Below are 24,594 nucleotides of genomic sequence, written 5' to 3'. Positions count from 1 at the left end.
TAGAGCATCTCTCTTTTTTTTCAGGGTTTGGATGAAGAGCAAAGTGTGCAGTTGTTACAGTGTTATCTTCAAGAAGATTACAGAGGAACAAGAGACTCCCTGAAGGTCCGTAGCTCCCATTTATTTTCTGTTCACTCTGCATCTCTCCTTAGTACCAGTAATTTATTGATGAATTATGGTCACATACAAGCCCAAATTCTGACTTGAAAATGACTTTGTAATTATTATTCTCTGAACCTGCAATGCTCAAGTGCCGCTTTACAGAAATGCGATAGCAGATATCTAAGCCTAACGTTCTGGTACCTCTTCCTGCGTGAATCTCTCTGCAGGGATTCAGCTTCTTCCTCTGTCGCAGGAATACAGCAAAGCTACAGATTTGTGAAGGAGAGCGAGTGGAGATGAACAAACAGATAGTTATTAATGAACGTTTTGACTTTGTACATTTGGAATCTGTCTTTCCAAAAGAAACAGAAAAATTCTCTCATTTCTTTCAGTCTTTATTTTTTGTGAATATTTTGTCAGTTGATATTTCTGCAATAAGTAATTGTTTATTTTGTGGTGGTTTGCTTTAGACAGTTCTTCAGGATGAAAGGCAGAGTCAGGCTCTGATGCTGAAGGTTAGTCACTTCCGTTTGTATTTTCTATTGATCTGAGAACCAACTTTATTTCTGTGGATTCAGAAACCTTGGAATAATTGAAGTATTCCTTCATATAACGAACAAATTTTAGAAGATGCTTCTGAAATAGGGATGGACATATATATATTTGAGCAGTGTTAATAGTTGCTATGGAAAGGAAACTGTAGGCTCAATGTCAAGGAATTTAGCTGGTCAGATGTATGCTCCCACATTTTCCAAAGCTTGTGGGCTTGTGTGTTGCTATCTGAAGTGACAACTCCGAAATAGAGTGATGATCACAGCTGGTAGAGATTACTGAAGATTAAGAATGGGAGGTGACCTCTGTATCTTCTTGCATTCCTTTCCTGAGTTTTCTCAGTTAGCAGTGTAATTATAGACATGTCCCTATGGGCATTTTTTATTGAATTCTGTAAAGTTAATTAAGGTTTGTTTTTTTTTTTTTTCAGATAGCTTAAAACTGCTTAGTTGAAACTCCATCTGTAGTGTTTGAGCCCTACGTGTTCTGGTGCTGAGGGCCTTGGCTGTGTGTGGGGCAGGAAGGTGAATGAGAGGTGGACACAATACCAAACTGATATTGGTGACGTTCTATATTCACAGCTTGCTGACTATTACTATGAAGAGAGGATCTGTATTCTGCGCTGTGTCCTCCATCTACTCACTTATTTTCAGGACGAGAGGCACCCTTATACAGTGAGTACAGGAACCTTTTCCTGGATATGGTGTCATTGAAATAGGCTAAATACTTAAGTTGCATAGAAGTTGTCTACTTGTGATTGTAAAAAGCGCATAGGTGTGCATGTGAAAAGATCATTTCTTTATTTTTTTTAGGCACAATACTTCCAGTGTGTCGACAAGTTGGGAAAGGAACTAATTCCTAATTACCGGAAACAATATGAAGAACTGTACAAAGCAGAAGCTCCTACATGGGAAACACATGGAAATCTCATGGTATTTTTTTTTCATACCGTTCTTTATCAAACTTACATAGTCTTTCGTGGTACAGAGTGTGTTGGAAGATGTGTATGTGCAGATGCAGCTAGAACGGATGGTTCTCTTGGTCCAAGAAATATAAAAATTGTTTTCTGTTTAGCAGAACACACTTTTGCTCAGAAACAAAGTGAGTTGTTTGAAACGTATTCTTCCTTGTAAGAAATCTGTTGACAGCACTAGGCTTGCAGATCCATTTTTGTGCAGCTCTTTACGATCTCTTTGCATCAGTATACTCTGTATTTATAGTGGCTTTTCCTGCAGTTGGTGCAAACCACTGACTATGCAAACTTTGAAATGCTTCAGCATGTCCTGGTTTCTAATTGCTCTGACTGATCTGTGAGCTTTGTGTATGACAGTAGGACTTTCCCTTGTGCAGACAGAGCGTCAGGTTTCTCGTTGGTTTGTGCAATGCCTCCGTGAGCAGTCCATGCTGCTGGAAGTCATCTTCCTCTACTATGCATACTTTGAAATGGGACCAGATGAGCTTCTAGAATTTGCGAAGATGTTCAAAGAACAGGGGTTTGGCACTAGACAAACCAACAGACACTTGGTAGATGAGAGCATGGATCACCTGGTGGATCGTATCGGGTAAGTGAAGTGTATTTGTGAAGTGAGTACAGAACAAAATAATTTTCCTCAGTAAAAAAAATATTTTATAATTCTCTCTGTTGCCTCTTAAAATCATGACTATTTCAAGCTAAGCTAATTGTGATGAAGGTGAAATATATTTTCTGGTCGCATTGGAAGTTTGTGGCAAAATGAAGGCATGATTGCAAAATAGAGAGGCATCCATATACTGGCTTTAAGCTAGCTGTCTCTGGTGTGAATGGCAATGAAGACAGTGCCACTTGTTCTTAGATGGTCTAGTGGTAAAGCAAAACTGCATCTTCACAGTCCTGTGCTCAGAGGCTGGTTGCTGCCTGTGCAGAGGTTAGCCCCGTACTGTTAACTGTGTTGCCTCAGCACAAGGTCTCGTGGGTCTGCTCGCAATAGTGGCGATAATGTCTTCATTTTGCTTTGTGGGACATAACTCAAGATGCAGCCAGAAGGAATGAAAATCCTGGTGAGTGGTAAAGACTTTCAAAGGTGGAAAAGCTATCTTGAAATTTCAGAGACTTTTTTGGCTGTTCAACCAGGAATGATAATTTTGAAGATTTTAATCTGTCAGATACTAGCATTTCAAGACAAAATCTGGATAACCTGCTGTTAATTTCATCTTAATTTCTTACTGCTTCAGAGAACAACTGAACCCATGCAAACTAAAGGTTCTTCTTTGACCATTTATCAATTTCTTTTTTAAAACTGAGTTCTTAAATGAAGTGTCTAACCTACTTGATTTTTTTTCCCCTTTCCTGCTTGCAGCTACTTTAGTGCTCTTATTCTGGTGGAAGGCATGGAAATTGACGCCCTCCATGAGCGAGCTTTGGATGATAGGACAGATGAGCACAAATTAGCCAATAATTCACATATCCACCAGGTAAAGCAGTAGCAGAATAACCCCTGTTTGGCTTAACAATATAGAACTTTGGTTATCCAAGCAGTGCTGTTAAAAAGATTACATCTGTAAGTTTCTGGTCCTTGTGTTTGTTGACCAAATGTAAGAGCTAGCATGCCACGTAACAATTTGGGACAAATAAGAAAGAGATTAATTCTTTTCCCACTTATATTTGCTTGATTATTTTGAGCCTTTCTCTAAAGAAAGGTGCGCGCAGGGAAGTAGGCCATGAGAAGGGAATGAAACAGAAGATTGTTAGCCTCAGGGCTTTTAGGACAGAGGACATCTGAGGCTAGAACAGCTGTAAGTCAGTAAACCACACACAAAAACAGACCAAGACTGCAGCCATATAATTTGGTCAGTTGCATATTTGAAATGATTATGTGCAAGAGAAGGCTGACTGTTTGCACCTTCCTGCTATCGGCTACATGCTTGCTGAGCATGAGCTGCTTTCACAGGATCTCACTTGCCTTGCTCTTGTCTCTGTGCAGGAAATGGACAGTCAGCTGCTGCAGTTGGGAGATGTCTCACATCATGCTCCAGTGCTTTTGGCTTGGGCGCTGCTCCGTCATACCATAAACCCAGAGGAGTCAACAAACGTTATCAGGAGAATGGGCAGCAATGCTATCCAGCTGAACGTGTTCCAGTATCTGACGAAACTTCTGCGATCATTGAGCAGTGGGGGCAAGAATGTGAGTTCTTACAGTCATATATGTAAGCTCTTAAAGGCTCTTAACTACTAACGATGTAAAGGTGTCTTGGGAAGTGGATGATTTTGAACCAACTAAATCTGGTTTGAACCAGAGCATGCAATAGAGCACGTTTTGTCATATCACCTTCTTTCAGTGAAGAGTAAAAATCAAACTGATACTAAACAGATTTTTATGATGAAGTAATAACTAAAAAAGAATAATAAAAAAACAACTTTTGTAAGTTGAGGAGCTATATCTCATTTGAACAGAATACACTACTTTAATCACATTTTTTGATTTGCCTCCATAGGTGTACTTGCCAGTGTAGGTCTTGAGTACTAGCTGATCTAACTCTGCACTGTTCTCTGTATATGGTTTCATGAGACAACACAGTATATGAGGGTAAATGACTTCGTAGGCAGAAACCAGTGAAAGCAAATCTTTCTGATTTCTCTGAACACTGAATGCTTCTATTTTTTCTGTGTTTTTAATGGTAATGGTAGAAGCAGTGAAAAATTTCACAGTTCAGTGAAGTATTTCGTGTTGTGTGTGGCTTCAGTCGTGACTGCTTCCTATTGTATTGCCCCTTTGCTGACTGCAGCAAGGATATACAATAGAGACAGTTACTCAGAGGTGCCCACAGTTTCTAAAGCGGACTAAGTACTGTTATGCAGTGTGCTCTGTAATTCATAATCTTTCCTCTAATGGTCTTGTGTATTCTTTCTTCCCAGTGTATTGTCAGCACAGCTTGTATGTGTATTTATGGGCTTCTTTCCTTTGTCCTGACATCACTGGAGTTACATACGTTGGGCAATCAGCAGGTAAGCATCCAATACTCATTGCATCTATTAACTAATTTGATATAACCTTTCATAAGTGATGCTAATTACTTCAGTTAAATTTTAGTGCGGCATTTGAAATAGCAAACTTTGTGATTTAGAGCGATCTAAAAGACTGACTAAATGTGCGTTGTGTAAACCAGTCTTCAGAGGTGTTTACTGATTAATGAAACATAGCATATGGAAGTCCTAGGGATTTGAAACTAGTTGTTGATGTGTTATTTCCAAAGCAATGGAAATAATACGTACTCAGTTTTTAAGTTTAAGAAGATATCATGTAGCCTTTTGCAGATTTAGTGGGCATGTTTGTCCTGGCCAGTCCACTCCTTGATAAGGAGCATGGCATTAGACTTGCCATGTGGTCTGAGTTTGTGCGTGTGGTGTGTTTCCTTCTGTTCTGACTAGAGGAATTAGTTCCATCTTAGCTAGTAAGCATGGAAACTTAAACTCCAAAGATGTGACAGAATTTGGTTGGGATGTGAACCCTCCCTGTAAAGTTAAATGTTAACTTCTCTTTCCTCTCTTCCATTGAAGGACATAATTGATGCTGCGTGTGAAGTTCTGGCAGCTTCCAGCATTCCTCAGCTCTTCTGGAAGACGGTGCGTGTGCTGGCAACTTCTTTGACCTACCTTGCTTATAACAAAAACTTGATAAAAGATTCCTTTTTAGGAAAAGAACAGACTGATCATATTTAGTTAGCTCATTTTTAGAAGGCCCTGAGGAGCCAGTGTTCGTTTGTATCGATCTTTGATTTACCTTTGCCCTTTCCTGCCTTTTAGGTACATCCTTGGCTTTACTCTTGAAGGATACTGGAACAAGTTTTAATATAGGTGATAGTTTAAACCAGGGCTGGGATTGCAAAGATTGAACTAACTGCTGGCAAAAGCATCATGCTTATTTTGTTGTTGTTACAGAAATAGGGTGATGTGTAATGCATTAGTCTTACTTCTTGCCTTATTACTTGCACAATGCCTCATGCTTTAGTCTGTACAAGGACTGGAGTGATACTTTTGTGCATGATTGATGTCAAATGTACAACTTAAAAAGGAGCTGTATCCTTATGCTATACTGAGAAAGTTTTATCATTTCTTTGTAACAATAAGACATTTGTTTTCTGTTTCTACCACCAGGAACCGACTGCAGGTCTGGGCATTATCCTGGACAGTGTGTGTGGGATGTTCCCCCATCTTCTTACTCCTCTCCTTCAGCTGCTCCAAGCCCTTGTGTCAGATAAATCTACTGCAAAAAAGGTACGGAATCTCTCTTGGTGTTTGGGAGATGATTTATTTCAAGACAGGGGTAACGTGTTATGTGATAATGCTGTGTGATTCTCTTTCCACTATAAGTGCATATCTCATTTACAATCTTTGATAAAAGCTTTATGTCGGTTATCTAACACAGGGCACCTTTTTAAGTCCTTTTCTGTTGCAGGGTACTGTTTTCTGGCTTTTAGTAAGCTCTCCAGCTCCAACAGCTGAAGATAAATTCAGCCATTAATTCTGAAAAATATCAGCCATTAATCCTAAAAAAAATAGGTAAATTCTATCTCATTTTTCAGGTTGAAAGAAGTTCAACCTTCTTGTAAGAAGTTCCTGATGCATTAGATCAGACTTGTCTGGGCGTGTGGACCATCTAATGTTTTAGTAGGGTTGACATATTAGAAGGTTATTGTCTACATAAGGAAAGCTTGCCTATTCCTGGAAATGACCTCGTTGATTAATTTTTAAGAGGGTCTGGCTCTTCGGCCATGTTGTTTACGCTCCTTCTCTGTGCAGGTATACAGTTTCCTGGATAAAATGTCCTTTTACATTGAACTGTACAAGCATAAACCTCCTGATGTGATCTCTCATGAAGATGGCACACTTTGGCGAAGACAGGCTCCAAAGCTCCTCTATCCTCTTGGTAAGGAAACTGCACTTAACCTTTTCTTTATTCAGGTGTTTTGGGGAATTTAGTTCTTTACCTGGTTTCTAACTCATGGGGAAACTTGTGCTTTGATTTCCCTTGCTTCTTCAATCTTTAGGACTAGGTCAGACAAATCTGCGGATACCTCAGGGGACAGTGGGCCAAGTGATGCTGGATGATCGAGCTTATTTGGTACGATGGGAGTATTCGTACAGCAGCTGGACGCTGTTTACCTGTGAGATTGAAATGCTGCTCCATGTTGTTTCAACAGCAGGTGAGATAGGCTGGGAGTATAAAAGAGAATAAATAATTGTTCTTTAGTATCAACTTGAGGTTAACAGCAGGATTGAGCAGCTCTGAGTACTTCTGGAAGAGCTTGGAGTAGTCTCCCAGAAACCTGTGTGTGTTTGTGTGTGTTTTAAATTATGATAACTCACTGCAAAAGGCCAAGAGCTTGCAGTGAGATTATATGAATTTTAGATGAGAGAAAAGCTAAGATACAATAAATAAATAATTTTTGGTATGGGGAACAATCCAGGGGACGTGTGGTAAGATTAATGTGCATTATTCTAAGTTTCTTTGCTGCGTAAGTATGATTTTTGCATTCTGATGTTAGTTTTCTTTACGCAGATGTGATTCAGCATTGCCAGAGGGTGAAGCCAATCATTGATCTGGTTCATAAAGTCATCAGCACTGATGTATCGATAGCAGATTGCCTTCTGCCGATCACGTCGCGAATCTACATGCTGCTGCAGAGGTAAGTCACTGATCAGCATGGAGCCACTAACAGCAGAGTACCTGAGAAGGTACAATGAGCTGGAAGAACAGTTAATTACCTATTTTGACAAAAGATTTGAGAGAAGTATATCTCAGTGCTTCAACTCCCCGAGGCAGGTGGTCAGAAAGGACTGTTCTGGCTACATGCTGCTGAACGCTTTGACGCAGCAGAATGATCCCTCTTTCACTTCTTTCATGAGTTGTACAAATTTATCCATTTAAAGGTTTTTTTATTGGCAACTATGCTTACATAAAAGGGGAACAAAGCATACAATTAGAGCAGTAACTTCCAGGTGGTAGAAGAGTTACACTTATTAACTATCCCCCCAGTCAATCTGCTGAATAGTCATTGTTCACTGTGACAGCCTGCTGCCTTATGAGCCTTGCTTCTTGCAGGAAATTGATCTGATTCAGGTGTGAGGGAGAGGTGTCAAGTCTAGACTGACAGTGCAGACTGGTGTCTACACCAGAGTGTAGGTTTTGTGCTTGTGTACCTCAGTGAGGGAAATGCTTTTTTAATTCCAACAGCAGTATATAGGCTAGGTCACAGATGGCAGTGCGTTTTATGCATAATATTTCTCTTTCCCAGGCTGACAACTGTAATCTCTCCCCCTGTGGACGTTATTGCTTCTTGTGTCAATTGCTTGACAGTACTGGCTGCTCGAATGCCAGCCAAGGTAAGAACCTTCTGGGCTTTCTAGGTTTGAGAACTAGTAGGCATGTTTATGTGAATGAGAGGGAGTATCTCTACTTCTTCTCTTGCAGGTTTGGACTGACCTTCACCATACGGGGTTCTTACCGTTTGTTGCCAATCCAGTGTCCAGTATGAATCACATGATTAGGTATTCATGTCCTCCTCCCAACCCCAGCTTTTTTTTTTTTTTTGTCCTGAACTGTTCATAACATAAGACCTTTTTGCCAGTGTGAAATCTGAGGTTTGTGGAATCTATGCATCCAACATCTCTCACTCATGTCAAAATCCTGCTATTCATACAACAAACCCTCTTGCTCATTTCACAGTGCAGAGGGAATGAATGCTGGGGGCTATGGAAACCTGTTGATGAGCATAGAACAGCCTCAAGGGGAGTACAGCGTTACCATCTCCTTCCTGAACCTGATCACAACTCTTGTCCGGGTGAGTGTTTCTGTATTGGCCTGCTTGTGAAGCCAGCTGTAGGCTGTTACGATAGGAAAGTGAAGTACAGCAGTGTCTGGCATCCCCTGGGAAATGGCTCTGTATGAGTAATCACTGGTCGAGGCTTCCTTCCATGGAAGGAACCTTCCATGGTTTGTGCTTTCTGTGGTTGTTTCAAAAAACAGCTTTGATTCCTCTTATCTATAAAAGAATAAAAATAGCTGGTAAATCTGTGTCCTCGTGCTCAGTGGTTTTCTCATGTTTTAATGACCTGTCTTCCTACCAAAGATTTCATGTTCTTTAACCAGAAGGGGAAGGATAACATTTCCCTTTCTCCTAGGGACAACTTGGTAGCACCCAGAGCCAAGGACTTGTGCCCTGCATTGTGTTTGTCCTGAAGGAGATGTTACCAAATTACCACAAATGGCGTTATAACTCTCATGGAGTGAGAGAGAAAATTGGTAAGGATATTTGAGAGGGGAGAAGGTGAAGAGATTAAAAAGGATCACCTGTCTTATTGGAGAGAATTTGTGAATTTTTCCCACTTTTTATCATACCTTTTCTAGCAGATATTTAAGATTTGCTTTGTGCATTTATCAGTATTGCTAGATGCTGCGATTTGTTTGGAAATATTACAGACTAGGCAACAGATCTTCCTGAGAACTGAGTAGTCCATTCTATCTCTGTTTCAGGATGCCTAATTCTGCAGTTGATTCATGCTATACTGAATTTATGCCCTGAAATGGATCCTCGGAGTAGGTAAGATGGGCGATGGATTTCAAATCTGCAGTAGCCTGGCTTACAGTGCAGGAGGGCTGTGTCACCATCTTTGTTTCAGTTTCTGGATGTAAGTTACTAGGAGAGAAATGGCATGCTTGTGTAGTGCTGATTTCAGTGCTTTTCTGCATTACTGAGTACAGGAAGGGTAGAAAAAGATTAGGGACAGAGCAAAGCACATTGGTTTTTATAATACCTGATGAAGAAAGAGAAAATATATTTTGTGGGACAAACTGCCATCCACTTTCCTATTTGGTATAACCACTCTGAAGAAAGTAGAAGGAAGAATGAAGTAGGCGGGGGTGTAGAAATTAAGAAATACTTTATGGTAGTTTACGAAGTGCTAGGTGGGAAAGTACTGCACGTGATGATGTCCTGCGTTGTTTGTGTCTCCCAGCAGTGCCCCTAGCCTTCAGTCCTTGTGCATCTTCAGCCTGGCCAACACTGAAGCAGGGCAAGCTGTCATTAACATCATGGGAATCGGTGTGGACACTATTGATATGGTAGTGGCTTCCCAGTCCAGTAGGTGAGTTTTGTCTTTTATTTCAGTAGTGTGAGGGAAGAAGCAACAGATAATATTTGAGATGTAGCTTTAACTGGATAGTACTTAACTGGGGATCAACACGGTCATTATCCATGGGAGCCTGTCTTGTATGTTCAGGCAGAGCAAGCCTTATTTGTTACAGATCCTTGTGTAGTCTTTACTACGCACTCTCCATTTTGTGCAGTTATAGAATCACAGAATGGTTTGGGTTAGAAGGGACCTTAAAGATCATGGAATTCCAACCCCCTGCCATGGGCAGGGACATGTCCCACCAGACCAGGTTGCTCAAAGTCCCGTCCAACCTGGCCTTGAACACTTCCAGGGATGGGGCATCCACAACTTCCCTGGGCAACCTGTTCCTGTTCGTCACCACCCTCCAGAGTAAAGAATTTCTTCCTTACATCAGATCTAAATTTACCCACATTTAGTTTAAAGCCATTACTCCTTGTCCTATCACTAAACTGTCTGATATGGAGTCCCTCGCCAGCTTTCCTGTAGGCCCCCTTTAGGTATTGGAAGGTTGTTACAAGGTCTGTTGGGGTTGTTAGAGGGTCTATGTTGGGGTTTTTATTTCAGCAGCTGTTATGCAGTGACATGACAGGGAGTAAAAATGTCTTACAACCTCTGACTGACAAGAGTATGGAATTTCCTCTTTGAATGTTGTGCAAATAATAAATGACAGTTGACACAGTTACTTTGTTTTCATTTTTGAAATGCAGTGATGAGACACAAGGCCAAGGTCAACTGCTGATACAAACAGTTAAGCTGGCATTCTCGGTTACCAACAATGTCATACGGTTGAAGCCCCCCTCCAGCGTGGTGTCTCCGTTAGAGCAGGCCCTTACTCAGCATGGTAAGTATTTCTTTGTGGGGATGGCCTGGGAAGCTGTGGTTTTTGTTATGTGCAAAGAGTCAGTGTGTTTCTCATTACAAACAGTATTAGAGTTTCTGATGTTTCCAAAAGGTGCTTTCTAGTGATGGGAGAAGGCCCATTCTCCATCCTCTGAGGCATTATTCTCCACCAGGCAGCTTATTAAGGAAATATGGCTAATTTTTTGCTGCGCTGTAATAGGGTGTGTGTAGTTACAGAATATAGCAAATCATCTGACTGGGTCTGTGCCTTGGTCTTCTGGAAGACTGACCTAATTCTCACCTTGTTATGAAAGTAGTTCTGTTAAATAGTTGCATCTTATTGCAGCTTCTTCTCTTTGGTTTTAACTGTTCTATTTAGGTGCACACGGAAACAACCTTATTGCGGTCTTGGCCAAATACATCTACCACAAGCATGACCCTGCACTTCCACGCCTGGCCATCCAGCTGCTCAAGCGACTGGCTACGGTAAGACGAGCCTCACAAGGGCTCCTTTGCTTCTCCTGTTGTAACTGATTCCACCACTGAAATTCTTTCAAGATAATTTCAGGCTTGCTTGTATCTGGGAGCTTAGTGCAAGTCATTTGAAGGTAGCGTGGACTGAAAGCTGTATATTAGAGCACATAAAGCATCACATAAAGAGTCCTTAGTTCTTTTAACACAACACTCTGCTGTTTCAGAAGTCTCTCTGCATCTCGATGACAGTCTTCACATGAGTAGGGTGTTTTCTGCAAAAGTATTTTCACCTCCAGTTGACCTGTTTTCACTTTTTTGAAAGACTTTCTCAAGTTATGTTCTCAGATACAATTTCTACACTTTAAATTTAATTCCTTAAATGGAATGTTTACTGAGAAGTGGGTTTTATTTAAGTTTTTAACAGGAGCTTTCAACTTTGCCTTTCAGAGATGCTCTTTTTGGCTGCTATACTTCTTAGAATGTATTTGCAGTTCTATTTAAGTGTTTAAATCCATCTCTTTTTTTTTTTTTTTTAATTTTGAGAAGCATTATTCGAAGTCTGTTTTCTTTGTCCTTTCCGGTCTCCCTTACAAATAGATGAGAGATAAAGCAAAATTGACAAAGAAGAAAATTTGGATCACTTTGCAAGATTCTTCCCTCTTAATGACAATAACTGTTACTTTTGATTTCCCTTATATATATTCCTAGATTCAGTGTCAAACATTTTGAAGTTTCGATTTAAAATGTAGGTCACATTTATGAATAGAGACGTTATCCTTTTTTTTCTAATTTTATTTTTTTCCTTTTGCAGGTTGCTCCCATGTCCGTTTATGCTTGTCTTGGTAGTGATGCTGCTGCTATCCGTGATGCCTTCCTCACCCGCCTGCAGAGCAAGATTGAGGACATGCGTATTAAGGTCATGATACTGGAATTCCTTACAGTTGCAGTGGAGACACAGCCTGGACTCATTGAGCTGTTCCTGAACTTGGAAGTCAAGGATGGCAGCGATGGGTCAAAGGTAGAAGAGCAGATATTTGCCTGGGGACTCAGTAGTCTTTCCTTGTAACATTCCTAGGAGTCTTATGGCATTGATCTCTAAAATGCAGTAGGTCTTATGTGTAGCCTGATGTGCCTAATGTAAAAGTAAATGCAGCATGTGCTTGCAATGAACGGATGTGCTGCTGTCCCAGCTTCACTTTTCCCTACAACTGAAGACAATCTTTCCCCAGTTTTCAAGGAAGATACTGAGTTAACATAAGAACATCCGTACTGGGTCAGACCAAAGATCCCTGTGACTTTCTCTCTTGAGTCTGACAGTGGCCATTCAGTGGGAGGATTGATATACAATGGTATCAGTTTTCCAGAATACCCACTCAGTCTCTAGTGCATTGCAGTTGAAGGTTGTCTTGGGCTGGGACCTTTTCTAAGGCACTTGGTCTTACCAAGTCTTACCTTAGCTCATTTTTTATACCCCTAAAAAAATACATTTTTTTTTCTCTCCTGTTACACGTTCTTTGTAGACATTTACAAAGTATGTCTCTGCATCACATACTCAAGATTTATTTGTATGTCTGTGGTTTGAGTGGAATTGAGCACCTTCTGCTTTATTAGGTGCCTACATAGTGGAGCTGTAACCTCTCTCATTTCCTTTTGCTCTAGGAGTTCAGCTTAGGAGAGTGGAGTTGCCTCCAAGTAGTCTTAGAGCTGATAGATTCCAAACAACAGGAGAGGTACTGGTGCCCGCCCCTCTTGCATCGTGCTGCCATTGCCTTCCTGCATGCTCTGTGGCAGGACCGCCGAGATAGTGCCATGCTGGTTCTGAGGACAAAGTGAGTTGTTGTCTTCCTACAATGCGTTTTGCTGCCTTTTTTCCATAACACTTTTTCTTGGATTCATCAGACTTTTCAGGGACAATTGCGTCCTAGTCTTTGTGTGTCTTGGTAAGAGTATGCAGTTTGTGGGCTCTGAACTTGATCTGTACTGTCTCTGGGGAGAGAAGATGAGAAGCCTGTGTGTGTGTGTTCAGAAGCAAATATATGTTGTTCTGTTTCTTTTGTAAATGCATGATTATATAGCTGTGCACTAACGGGTATTTTCTGTGACATTTGGAACAGTCAAAATGCTTCTGGGCATGTGGTGTGGAGGAGATAACTGATACTACTTCTGCATGTATCTTTTAGGCCAAAGTTTTGGGAAAATTTGACCAATCCACTGTTCGGGACCCTTCCTCCACCTTCAGAAACATCAGAGGTGAATTAACTGCCTTGATTTTGGGTAGATGCATGTTCTTTTCGTAGTGGGTTTCTGAGCGTGGCTGTGGCTCTTTGTGCTCGCAGCTTTCTAAAAAGAAGTGTGATCAACTGGTTTAAACACATGCAGCAGTTGAAGCATGCACTTTCTGGCTTTGCAGAGACCAGCTATGCAACAACGGACTATCTTTTGAAATTCTTTTTTTTTTCCCACATGGGAAACAAAAGTAGATGTTATCTGGCATCTGTGTAAACACTCTTTGGAAGGTGTGCTGTATGTAGGGTATCCGTGTATGCTGTTTGATAGAAGATCTTTTTTAAGGCATACCTCAGGCTAGCTGATATCCCGGGGGAATTGATTAGCTTCTTTGCATTCTTTTCTGTGGGAGTTTTCCCCTTCGTTATGAAGAGCCTGTGCTCTCACTCAGTTTGGCTGCTGCTTTGAACCTAGCATTCTTTCCTTATCCTCACCGGTCTTTAGTCAAATGACGTAACTATTCCTATCAAGGGAGAAACAAGTCTCCTTCCTGCAAAACTGGATGATCAGTCACTATGAGTGGGTGGGTAGGGTTAAATCAGAGTTCCACTCACTCCGCAGAGCAAAGTGCTCAGATTTTTCTTTTTTTTTTTTTGTCTTTGCAGCTCAGTGTCTTGGACACCTGTGCATTAATCATGAAGATCATCTGCTTGGAGATCTACTATGTTGTCAAGTGAGTCTCTGGTAGTCCCTCCTCTAGGCGAGAATGTTACTACTTTCCTTGTATGCCGGAATGAGAACACACAGTACTTATTAAAATTAACTGTGAAATAAGCGCACATACTACAGTAACTGCTGAATAACATTTTAGTAGTCTTCTCCCACTGAGTTTGTTTTTCCGAGCGTAACTTCCCTTTAATATGCTGATCTTGTGCTCTTGATTTGGTAAGGGGCTCACTGGATCAGTCCCTGAAAGACACGCTGAAGAATTTCTCCAACAAGAAGCGCTTTGGTTATTGGTCAGAATATGTGAAGTTACTGGCGTATCATGTGGCAGAGACAGATGGTAGCAGCTGTGCCTCCGTGACAGAATATCAAATGCTGATCTCAGCCTGGAGGATGCTGCTCATTATTTCTACAAGCCATGTAAGAGCTACCCTTGGACTTTTTCCTCTTATCTCTCGTAATAATCTGAAATTAACACTTTGAATAACACAGTGTCAACTTCTGAGGGCTAGCTAGCCCACACTGAAAATGCCCTGTTCTTTTTTCTTTTAGTTATGTATATGTTCAGTTATGTATATGCTTACTACACAAGTTGGTACAAGCATTGTATAAATTTAGAGTAGGCAGTGTTTTGCTGTTTAATAGAACTGAGCATATTGCCCCTCTCAGCAGAGGGGAGGTAGTATATGATTTTTGTAGCAATTTTCTTCAGGTTTACAGAGTTACTTAGATTTTGTTGAGTCAAGTGAGGCAGGGATACCCCGCTAAGGAAATTAGCCATTGCTGACTTTGTTCATGTACTTCAGTGAGCTCTGTAAAATTGTATCGTTCAGCAGATAAAAAAAATTGGTGAATTCTTAAAGTAACAAAAACAGTACAATGATGTTAGATTGGAAAAAGTGTGTATCTTCTGTTACGTGTGATTGGTCTTTGTCTTTGTGGTTCTTAGGCAGATATAATGCATCTGACTGATTCTGCGGTTCATCAGCAATTGTTTCTGGATGTGCTGAATGGGACCAAGGTTTTGGTAGGTGCTTGTACCTCTTAGTTCTTGAATTTCCCAATTGCTCATCTCCTCTGTATTATGAGGAATTCTATTTCTGCAGTTGTTTGCCATCATAGGTTGTTTTAGATCTGGTGAAATTGGGCTGAAACAAAGTCTTTCTCCTGAATCGATGAGCGTCTTATAAATTTTTATTTACTGTGTGCCATTCTTGTCATCAGTGGGTGGCCCTGCAGAGCATCCTGAGTCCAGGTCCCCTGTTGCTGGTAGCAGCTGAAGATCCAGCCTGGCCAATTGGCGATGCTGAGCATTTCTGCATTTGAGTACTGGGCTGAGCGTTTCCAGTATGTAAATATTGGCACCTCTAACTCTTGTAATATTTCTTCCTAGCTTCTAGTTCCCATGTCGGTATCCTGTCTGCAGCTGGGGTCTATGCTCTGTACCCTTCTTCTGATCCTGCTGAAGCAGTGGAAGAGGTAGGTATTTGCATGGATCGTTATTAGTCACTGCTAAATATAAAAACTTAGGAGATTGTGTGTGAGTGTTTTGTTCTTGTGAGCTCCCCTTAGTGATTTGGGGAGGAAATTGATGCCTTATCGTGGACTTTTCTTTTGGGATGGCAAATACCTGTAGTTTGTGGCTGAAAGAACTTGTGGCAATAAATGTATGGTTTGGCTTCCTGCTTGCTGGTGAAAAGTGTATCAAAAAGCTTTTGTGATAGTCCTGCATTCTGACTGTGTTGTGGAATGTCTTTAGTGAGATCCAAGTAGTGACTTAAAGTTTGCTTGGAGGAACTGTTTTTGTTTGTGTGGCTCATAGAACCTATGATCCGCACAGCTCAGTTGAGCCAATATATTTATTGAGGGATCTTGTCTAATCTGAAGAGCTCTCCCTTTTTGTTGTCAGCGAGTTGGGTTCTGTGGATAAAATCATAAACTCCTTGACGCAGATTCTGGAGGGAATACTACAGGCAGATCAGCAGATGATGGAGAAAACAAAAGCCAAAGTGTTCTCAGCTCTTATCACTGTGCTGCAAATGAAGGAGATGAAAGGTGAGGTGGTGTATGTACAAGTGTCAAGAGCAGGGCTGCCATGGCTGAATACACCCTAACGCTCTCGTGTTTCCAGTATGTGTGTGATGCTAGCTGTAGAGCAGGATGTTGACTAGCTAAAACAAATGAGAAAAAGTAGAGAAGCCTGTGGGACTCTATTTTTTTTTTTCTGATTTGTTTTAGCTAGTTTTAGTTTTATTGGTCACAATATGCATGTCTTCCCTTGTCTTGTCTTTCCCCACCAATAACCCCTGTATTTGATCAGTTTGATAGAGATGAAGATAGGATTCCCGCGTTTTTGAAAATAGCTTGGCAGGTGTGGTAGGCACACCCCAGTAATGCCATCTCACAGACTGAATGTAGAGCTTAAGTCCTAATGTCAATTTCTAGTTAGAGATAACAAATTATGCAAAACACAGGAAAATCTTACAAGGGTACATTTTGTTAAAAAATGGAGAAACTGGTTTGGTCGTTACTCCAGTCACTTCTGGGACACTGTATGTTGCAGTAGTACTTGAAGACTCTCAGTGAAATCTGGGCACTTTTTCTCTGTGCTGTGCAATAAAGGCACTTGTGGTGTTGAGGAGTGTGTCAGCTCACCTGAGTGTAGCCCTTGTCCCACTGCTTGGGCACTGCAAGCCCATATCTTTCAGAAAATGAAGAGGAGAATTATTCTATTTTTTAAACATTTTTCTTGCTGATGAATTTGCATTTTCAATCGTGGTAAAAGGTGGTGCAATTTCCTATAATGGTTTTGATGAGAACGTAGTACTTAGATGACTCATGGAACATAGGCTGCATGCGTGGACTGGTACCAGCAGTCTGGAGAAGTGGGTAAGAAATGCTGTAGTGAGCGCTACGGAATAATCTGTCCATAGTAGTACTTGCTTTGTGCTTTGAAATGTCATGAACTTCTATGACTTCTTGGGAAAACTGTATGTTTTTTATTATTCCGGTGGTAATCTTATCACTGACTATATCCTCCTATATCGTCTAACCTAGTTACAGTTCCTGGCCATCTGTTTTGTAGGTTTTGAAATGAAAATAGTAAATACTGACTCCAAGGAATGTGTACCAATGATGTTATCGGTTAAACTGGAAACCTAAGCACAAGGATTGTGTGTTAACTGTTGTCTCTCCTGTGTATGTCACAGTGAATGAGATCCCACAGTACTCCCAGCTGGTGCTCAGTGTGTGTGAAACACTCCAAGACGAGGTCATTGCCCTCTTTGATCAGACTCGGCACAGCCTGACCCTGGGAGATGCTACAGATGACAAGGACAGCATGGAAACAGATGATGTCTCCCGAGTCAAACACAAGGACCAGCGAGATGGGGTAGAGGACCTGTTTACCTGATTTGCAGTGTCTTTCTCTAAACAAAAGTTTTGTGTGTGTTTGGAACAACTTCCCCTCACAGCCTGCTGCCTCTAAAGGAAGCTTTGGCAGTTTCTACCTGAGAATTATTCCGTGGCTTTTTGGCACATGTCAGTCTGGGAAATTGACTGTTGCTGCCTTTCCTTCAGATCTGTCCCAAGAAACATTGCCACAATTGCTATTAGAGCGAGAAATTTTGCTGAGTATGAGGGACACCAGGTGCCTTAATTTATGATTCTCAGAATGATTGAGCTTTAGATCATCTTGTGAAATGCTTTCAAGAGATATTTCTTGGTATGTATGTCAAGCCTCTACCTTGTTCTCCTTTCCAGGTATGTGTTTTGGGCCTGCATCTGGCGAAAGAGCTCTGTGAAGTTGATGAAGATGGAGACTACTGGCTACAGATTACTAGGAAAGTCCCTGTACTTCCTACTGTTTTTGCTGCTTTGGAGATCAGTCTGAGAGTTAAGCAAAACCTTCACTTCACAGAGGCCTCATTACATTTACTGCTGACTTTAGCAAGGACGCAACAGGTGAGAGATCCTGAGAAACGAAAGCATAGAGCTATACATCTTTAATTGCAGCCATGTATCTTGTTATTCTGTCTGCGCTGCAGCTGAACAATGTTCTGTAGTTAAAGGGATTTTTAGAGGCTGGCAAGCAGTAGGTCCTGTTTGTATGCCTGCTTAGTTTGCCTTGTTCTAGATAGTGATAAGTCTAGGATGGACGAGCTGAGCCAGCCAGAGCAGACCTGTAATTTAGAGCAGGCACTTTCACTGAACGTATTCTTTTGCAATGCAAATTATCCCAGCTATTTAAAGCAGTATTAAGTGTCGGAACCTAGTTTCTCATTATTTGCAATAAAATGTTATTTATCTATTACAATTTCAACTTTCTGGAGGATTTAAGGTAAAAGCAAAATAATTCCAAAGCCATCTCTTCTCAAAGATTAGGTGTTTACCAAATTAGATGATACAGAAAGAGAGTTTGTAGTACTTCTTCTTAGGGGAGATGCATACAGATCTTAATGGTGGTTTGTTCTGTGCCTTGTAGGGAGCAGCAGCAGTGGCTGGAGCTGGTGTCACACAGAGTGTCTGCCTGCCCCTCCTGAGCGTGTACCAGCTCAGCAGTAATGGAGCCATTCAGGTGGGTGCTTCTGGGTAGAAATGTGCCAGAAGAGCTTGTGGGAATGTGCCAGGAGAGCTTGCCCTGCTCTGCCTTGTAGACTGGCTGGAGAGGAGCCCCCAGGGTGTGGGAGGACAGCAGCTCCCCTAGAACGTGAAGGCTTCCAAAATGAAGGGAAGGGGCTGTGGAATGTGCCACGCTGGGCAGCAGTGTAAATAAGTCATTTGTTTTTACATCTGTTTTGTTCAGACATCTGCTTCATCTCGAAAGTCTTTGGATGCTCCCTCTTGGCCTGGTGTTTATCGTCTCTCCATGTCCCTGATGGAGCGCCTTCTTAAGACGCTGAGATACAACTTCCTGACGGAGGCAATGGACTTTGTTGGTGTCCATCAGGAGAGGATCCTTCAGGTATGTCACGTACTTCCTCTGTGATGGCTCACTTGGCTTCTCTGTTGCAGTAGCAGTGGAAATGTGTCAGAAACTGTAGAAGCATTGAAAAGACATTGCTCCTGTCTCAGAAAGATTTACAATAGAAATAATTAAATAGTGGGAGAAGGCAGGAAGCCTGCAAGCCGTACAGTGAGGCAAGAGGTGGTTGTTCTGATGGAAGAATATAAAGTGCTGTGAGTCTCTGACCCATATGCTGTGTGGCTACTTTTGTGAAAGCATTCTCTGTCCTTAAGGGCAGATCTCTGCATCATCATCTTTTTCTTCTAGAGAAGGGAATGGACTCCCTGCTTCAGCCATCACTGCCCTGATTTACTTCTCTGTCCTTTCCAGTGCCTGAATGCAGTACGGACCGTACAGAGTTTGGCCTGTCTAGAAGAGGCTGATCACACTGTTGGCTTCATTCTCCAGCTCTCAAATTTCACAAAGGAATGGCATTTCCACCTGCCACAGCTTATGAGGGACATGCAGGTAGGAGTTAGGATACTGCTGTAGATAATATACAGTGTTGGAGTGCAGGAAGTTGGATGTGGTAAGAGAAAGTGGCACTTTATTACCTTTTTATTACTGCTCTTTTAGTAGGAATTATTACAGAGAGAATTTAAATGTCTGTTCTGTAACGCGAAGACCTCTACCTTGTCCTGAACTGAGCAAGGACAAGTGTTAGGTCCTTACCTAACATTTGATAAATAAAAAGATGAGTGTGGGGGACAGAGAGATGGTAGCTTGGAAAAGTGACCTGGGGAATTCTACATCTGACTCTCAGTTCCCAGTGCCAGGTGACTCAGAGAAAATACTGGGAAACCTAGAGACTGCATGACTTTTTATGGTCACGCTGTTCTGTTTAGCTGGCTTTTCTGGCTTCCACCAATGGCAATGAAAGGATGGCATTTGTTCTTTAATGAGGTTTCTCCCTCATCTTATTTATTCCAGGTGAATCTGTGTTACCTGTGTCAGGCCTGTACCTCCCTCCTGCACAGCCGCAAAATGCTCCAGCATTACCTACAGGTGAGATGGGGATCCTGAACCAAGTTAGGAGTGTTGTGCACCTATGCTCCCTGTTAAATGACAGATACTATTCAATATCTAGGCTCTGTTCCCAGTGGTGATTACTAACAATCATCAATAGCTAGGATTTGCATCTTTACATAGCAAAAAATCTTTGAATGATAGTCCAGACTTTACAAACTCTAGATTGTGTAAAGCCAGTCCTTAAGAAACAGCAGCCAGTGCCTGAGTGGTGCTGTTATCATTTTAGAGCTGCCTACACTGCAGCAAGAAAGCTGCATTGCTGTAGTGTTCTGTAGGGCCATTAATTAAGACACTACTGATGTGGTGTCCTTGATGTGGTTTAATTTGGTTAAGAGATAGAGCTCTTTTCTTGGAGAATCCTTTGTTGAATATGAGGTGGAGGTAATGGATTGCTACTGCTGTGCTGTTTCAGCATGGCTAAGGCTTGGTGTGTGATGATTAGGGATTCTTTTCCCAGAATGTGAGATCTGAACAGCCTCTGCAGCAGCCCCCGTAGAATAGAGTGCCTCCCCCCGATGCACACTAAGTGCAGATTCTCATGCTTCTAGCAGGTGACAGAATTTGGGTGCCTTATTTCCTCATTCCTTCTGTTTGTAGCATTTTTTTCCCTGAAAGCATCGGTCTTAGTGCAAAACAATCATGCCTGTGTCCAAGACAAAGTTTTTTCTCTCTCTACAGACAAAAAATGGTGACTCCCTTCCATCGAGTGTGACTCCACGAGTGCAGCGTAATCCCCAAGCCTCTTCCAAACATCCCAGCCCTGAGTCAGAGGCAGCGGAGCAGAAGGCACTGCTTATGGTGCAGTACAGCCTCTTGAAGATCCTCAGCAAATCTCTTGCTGCCCTGCGCCATTTCACCCCTGACGTCTGCCAGATACTCCTTGATCAGGTAGGGAAAGAGCAGAGATGCTGCTACCTGGGTGGGGAAGCTTCCAGCATCCCAAGTGATATTTTGGGTCCATGAAGTGAGGCATAGCCTGTCCTGCTTGAGCCAGTGACCTCGCTCTACATCTGTCCGCTGTCCTGCTGCACAAAGCAGGAAAGTGGGGCACAAGGAACTCCCCTTAGTTATCAGGCGCTGGACTGGAGAAAAAAAAGCTTGGCTTGGCTGAGCTTTGGTGTGACTTGCACTACGTTGTGTACACACAGCCTTAGTGCAGCAGCCCCGTAACCCAGCTGGGTTTGTGTGCTCAGTGTGTCGGTCTTCAGCGAAGGTCACCTCTTGTTCTCCTCCTGTGCAGGTGTGACCTAGTGGCTGGTCTCCAAGTGCAGACAAGCAAGGTGTAATCCTTGAATCTGGCAGGGTCCTGCTGCTTTCTCCTGGATAGTTACTTGCTTTTCCTTGGGCTGCCTGCAGGTTACATTTACCTGGGCTTTTGTAAACAGCCAGGAAGCAGTCATTACCTTAGCTTGCCACCGAGTGGCAGACTACACAGCTACACAGTCTGGGAGCTGTATGGCTCTGCTCATGCTTGTGAGCAGAACTGTACAGTCTGCGTGTGTAGCACTCTGCAGAGCACTCTGCTGGTCTGGCTGCACGCTTGAGATTTGGGAAGGGACCTCAGTGCTTAAAGTTCTTCATACAAAAAGTATGATACAGGGATGAAATATTCCTGTTACCATGACAGTAGCATACTCATGGCCTCAAGGGTCATTCACTCCTCTTTCCTTTTCTCCTCAGTCACTGGACCTTGCAGAGTACAACGTGCTCTTTGTTTTGAGTTTCACCACACCAGCTTTTGATTCAGACGTCGCACCTTCCTTTGGGACCCTCCTTGCCACGGTCAATGTGGCCCTGAACATGCTGGGAGAGGTACTTGCCATTTCTCTGTTTGGGAAATCACAGCTGTTGCAGTAACCTCAGAGAACTTGTTCAGCTTATATTTTGAAGTGTGGGAGTATTTATTCCCTTGTATCTGCTGTCTCTGATGTTGTTTTTTCCTCTCAGCTGGATAAGAAGAAGGAACCTTTCCCTCAAGCTGCAGGGCTGAATATGCAAGAGGGAACCAAAACCCTCAAGTAAGTTTCTAGCTCTTTTATTTAGTCATGGCTGAGGAGCAGAACCCAGCGCTCCTCAGATCAGAACTGAGATTTAGACGTGTTGGTGTATCTTCAGAGCTTCTCATTCTGAGTCAAAGCAGTTCAGGTAGCCCATCAGAGACCGTCCAAAGCAAGGAGGGATGTTTTGGGGAGGCTGTGTGAAGCCATCCCATTTTAAGTCTGCCACTGAAGATGCAGGTAAAGTTGCTTAAAGCTTTTTTACCAGTACATTTAAGTCAAGAGTTCCCTGTGGCCACAGGATTTCTACTCTAGGCCATAGCTTTTGGCTATCACTGCCTGAGCAAAATCGGAGCTACAGCAGCGTTCTGTCACATGTACTCTGTGGGTGAAGTCTTTCTAAGGGTGAACCTAGAATGTCTGGCTCCTGCTGATCTGCGTTTCCTTGCACAGGTCTCTGCTCATGTTTACAATGGAAAACTGTTTCTACCTGCTCATCTCCCAGGCCGTGCGGTACTTGAGAGACCCAGCTGTGCATCCCCGTGATAAGCAGCGAATGAAACAGGAGCTCAGCTCTGAGCTGGTGAGCAGTTTGTACCATCCTTTCTCACCGTTCAGTGTGAGTTGTCTTGTGGGGAAAGGTCGCTTGTCCTTGGCTGCCCAGGACAGCCGTTCTCCTGCGTGAGCCGCCAGCCTTAGGTATCTGAGGCTGCAGGCAGTGGTGGCTGTTCCTGTGCCACCTTGTTTGGGGAGGGAGAGGGATGCGTGCTTGGAAGAACCTAACTCGTTGCGTGCTTCTGATTTCAGAGTACCCTGCTTTCCAGCCTGTCTCGTTACTTCCGCCGTGGTGGTCCCTCTTCACCTGCCAGCGGGGTCCTTCCCTCTCCCCAGGGAAAGTCTGCCTCCAAGCTGGGTCCTGAGGGGCAGGAGCCTTTGTTTCAGCTCGTGCAGGCCTTTGTCCGGCACGTGCAGAGATAGATTCGATTCTGCCGCCGCCTCCCTTTGCAGGACTTGCACCAGAACGATTCATGTCCACCACAGAAGGCATCACCGTTGGCAGAGCTTGTAACGAGGACTGGGGCGGGAGGGAGGCCTGGTCCGGGCAGCGTTGTGAACCGAGCTGTAACAGCAGCAGCGAGATCCCGTTGAAGTCTTGCGGTGCAGAAGCAGAGCGAATGTAAGGAGAGCTGAGAGGGGCTCCTCAGAGTGAGCAGCCCGCGCTCCACCTGCTAGAGCGTCCTGGCCCAGGTACAAGCGCTGAACAGTCAAAACCTTTATTTTTATAGCTTGTACCTCCCAGCTGGGGCAGCTGGGGCTGGATGGAGAGAGGGGACAGACTTCCCTCTGGGCATTAACTCTGCTCTTAACACAAGGTGCAATCTGCCTCTCCCTTACAGTCAGAGTCCAGTTAAGGCACAACCTAGGGATCAGCCAGCAATTCAGAGACCATCTTTCTACTCCTATTTTTGTACTGAATGGTTCAAGGCAAGATGGTGTATGTGTGCTCACGCCTCCCCTCCACCCTGCAGTCTGTGTGTTGTGTGTGTTTCTGAAGAGCAAGGCCTCACTCAAGGTTTTTAAGTCAAAATTCCATTGCTCCAGTCTTGCAATTTTTTGTAACTGTGCCCTATTTATACTGATATTAAAACCTTTATAGACAGCAGCTGGATTCATGGTTTTGTACTGGGTGTAACAGCCTGCAGCACCAGTCTCTGCCTCTTCTGCATAGTAGTTCTACCGCATCAGTTACCAGCTAACAGTGGTGAGTTGTGGCTTGTGAGTGACAATCCAGATACAGTTGAAGAGTTTATAATCCAAGGTTGACTCCTTTGGCTTTCCCACACCCACTCCTTTACTCTCCCGTTGGGGAGCTCACAGGAGGTTTTAAACGAGCATGGCTACGCAGTAACCCCCAGCCTGATGCTGCTGCACACGGTGTGGTCCGCGAGCACAGGTTGCTCTGAGCATAGCTCCAAGGGGCTGACATCCGTTGCAGCAGCTGGGGAGGGTGCAGGTTCCAGCTAGAAGAAAGACTTCGAGGTGTTTACAGCGAAGTTCTATCGTGCTGTCGTGTCTCCCCCTCAAACTCCTTAAGGTTCTGAGGCTCAGCATGTGATGGAGACCGGATGAGAAGGTCAGTGACTGCTGCTTAAAATAAAGCCTGAAATTTAGACAGACTTTTCTAAGGTACGAAATTAAATTTGAATGTAGCTGTGAGCTACTAATCTACTAGTTCTTTCCTAAAGAGACACTTGATTGCTTCACCAGTCAGAACCTTTTTAATTTTGATGGTTTTAAGAGACCAGGGTGAGAAAATTGGATGATGTTGCTTTGAGGGTTGTTCTATTTTCCTTGTAAGCTTTTAAGTGATGATGAAATTCTGTCACACTTGTTTGATCTAGTTTTACTCACCCTGGAGGCTTTGGAGAGATTTGAACTAACTGGCTGGAGTGAAGTGGTCTTAGAAGGGAGAGGGGCTTGATTACCTCCCC

General features: G+C 42.9%; 1 protein-coding gene across 4 annotated transcripts in view; it reads left to right on the top strand.

The window, feature by feature from the left end:
* The window catches only part of NUP188 (nucleoporin 188), a 28,050-nt gene extending 4,285 nt beyond the window's left edge, over positions 1-23,765 (top strand). For 2 of the 4 annotated variants that reach the window (XM_080562368.1, XM_080562365.1), the window contains exons 5-44: positions 25-105; positions 573-617; positions 1,236-1,328; positions 1,467-1,586; positions 2,005-2,216; positions 2,991-3,105; positions 3,615-3,815; positions 4,547-4,636; positions 5,189-5,254; positions 5,786-5,905; positions 6,431-6,557; positions 6,679-6,834; positions 7,191-7,317; positions 7,927-8,014; positions 8,103-8,179; positions 8,358-8,472; positions 8,813-8,933; positions 9,165-9,231; positions 9,650-9,775; positions 10,513-10,646; positions 11,025-11,131; positions 11,931-12,137; positions 12,779-12,948; positions 13,300-13,369; positions 14,011-14,078; positions 14,296-14,491; positions 15,021-15,098; positions 15,465-15,550; positions 15,981-16,126; positions 17,281-17,462; positions 17,834-18,034; positions 18,555-18,647; positions 18,876-19,034; positions 19,407-19,544; positions 20,007-20,081; positions 20,784-20,993; positions 21,786-21,917; positions 22,053-22,123; positions 22,556-22,685; positions 22,910-23,765. In XM_080562368.1, coding sequence (XP_080418494.1) covers positions 25-105; positions 573-617; positions 1,236-1,328; positions 1,467-1,586; positions 2,005-2,216; positions 2,991-3,105; positions 3,615-3,815; positions 4,547-4,636; positions 5,189-5,254; positions 5,786-5,905; positions 6,431-6,557; positions 6,679-6,834; positions 7,191-7,317; positions 7,927-8,014; positions 8,103-8,179; positions 8,358-8,472; positions 8,813-8,933; positions 9,165-9,231; positions 9,650-9,775; positions 10,513-10,646; positions 11,025-11,131; positions 11,931-12,137; positions 12,779-12,948; positions 13,300-13,369; positions 14,011-14,078; positions 14,296-14,491; positions 15,021-15,098; positions 15,465-15,550; positions 15,981-16,126; positions 17,281-17,462; positions 17,834-18,034; positions 18,555-18,647; positions 18,876-19,034; positions 19,407-19,544; positions 20,007-20,081; positions 20,784-20,993; positions 21,786-21,917; positions 22,053-22,123; positions 22,556-22,685; positions 22,910-23,080 — 4,971 coding nt within the window. In that variant the 3' untranslated portion in view covers positions 23,081-23,765. Of the gene's footprint in view, positions 1-24; positions 106-572; positions 618-1,235; positions 1,329-1,466; positions 1,587-2,004; positions 2,217-2,990; positions 3,106-3,614; positions 3,816-4,546; positions 4,637-5,188; positions 5,255-5,785; positions 5,906-6,430; positions 6,558-6,678; positions 6,835-7,190; positions 7,318-7,926; positions 8,015-8,102; positions 8,180-8,357; positions 8,473-8,812; positions 8,934-9,164; positions 9,232-9,646; positions 9,776-10,512; positions 10,647-11,024; positions 11,132-11,930; positions 12,138-12,778; positions 12,949-13,299; positions 13,370-14,010; positions 14,079-14,295; positions 14,492-15,020; positions 15,099-15,464; positions 15,551-15,980; positions 16,127-17,280; positions 17,463-17,833; positions 18,035-18,554; positions 18,648-18,875; positions 19,035-19,406; positions 19,545-20,006; positions 20,082-20,783; positions 20,994-21,785; positions 21,918-22,052; positions 22,124-22,555; positions 22,686-22,909 lie in introns of all 4 variants that reach the window. The other 2 variants (XM_080562367.1, XM_080562366.1) reach the window with 1 other exon arrangement.
* Positions 23,766-24,594: the final 829 nt, after the last annotated feature.

This window comes from Anser brachyrhynchus (genome assembly GCF_964034855.1).
Source record: "Anser brachyrhynchus genome assembly, chromosome: 19".
In the NCBI taxonomy this organism is placed as follows: Eukaryota; Metazoa; Chordata; class Aves; order Anseriformes; family Anatidae; genus Anser; species Anser brachyrhynchus.
This window is presented reverse-complemented; position numbering and strand designations above follow the sequence as displayed.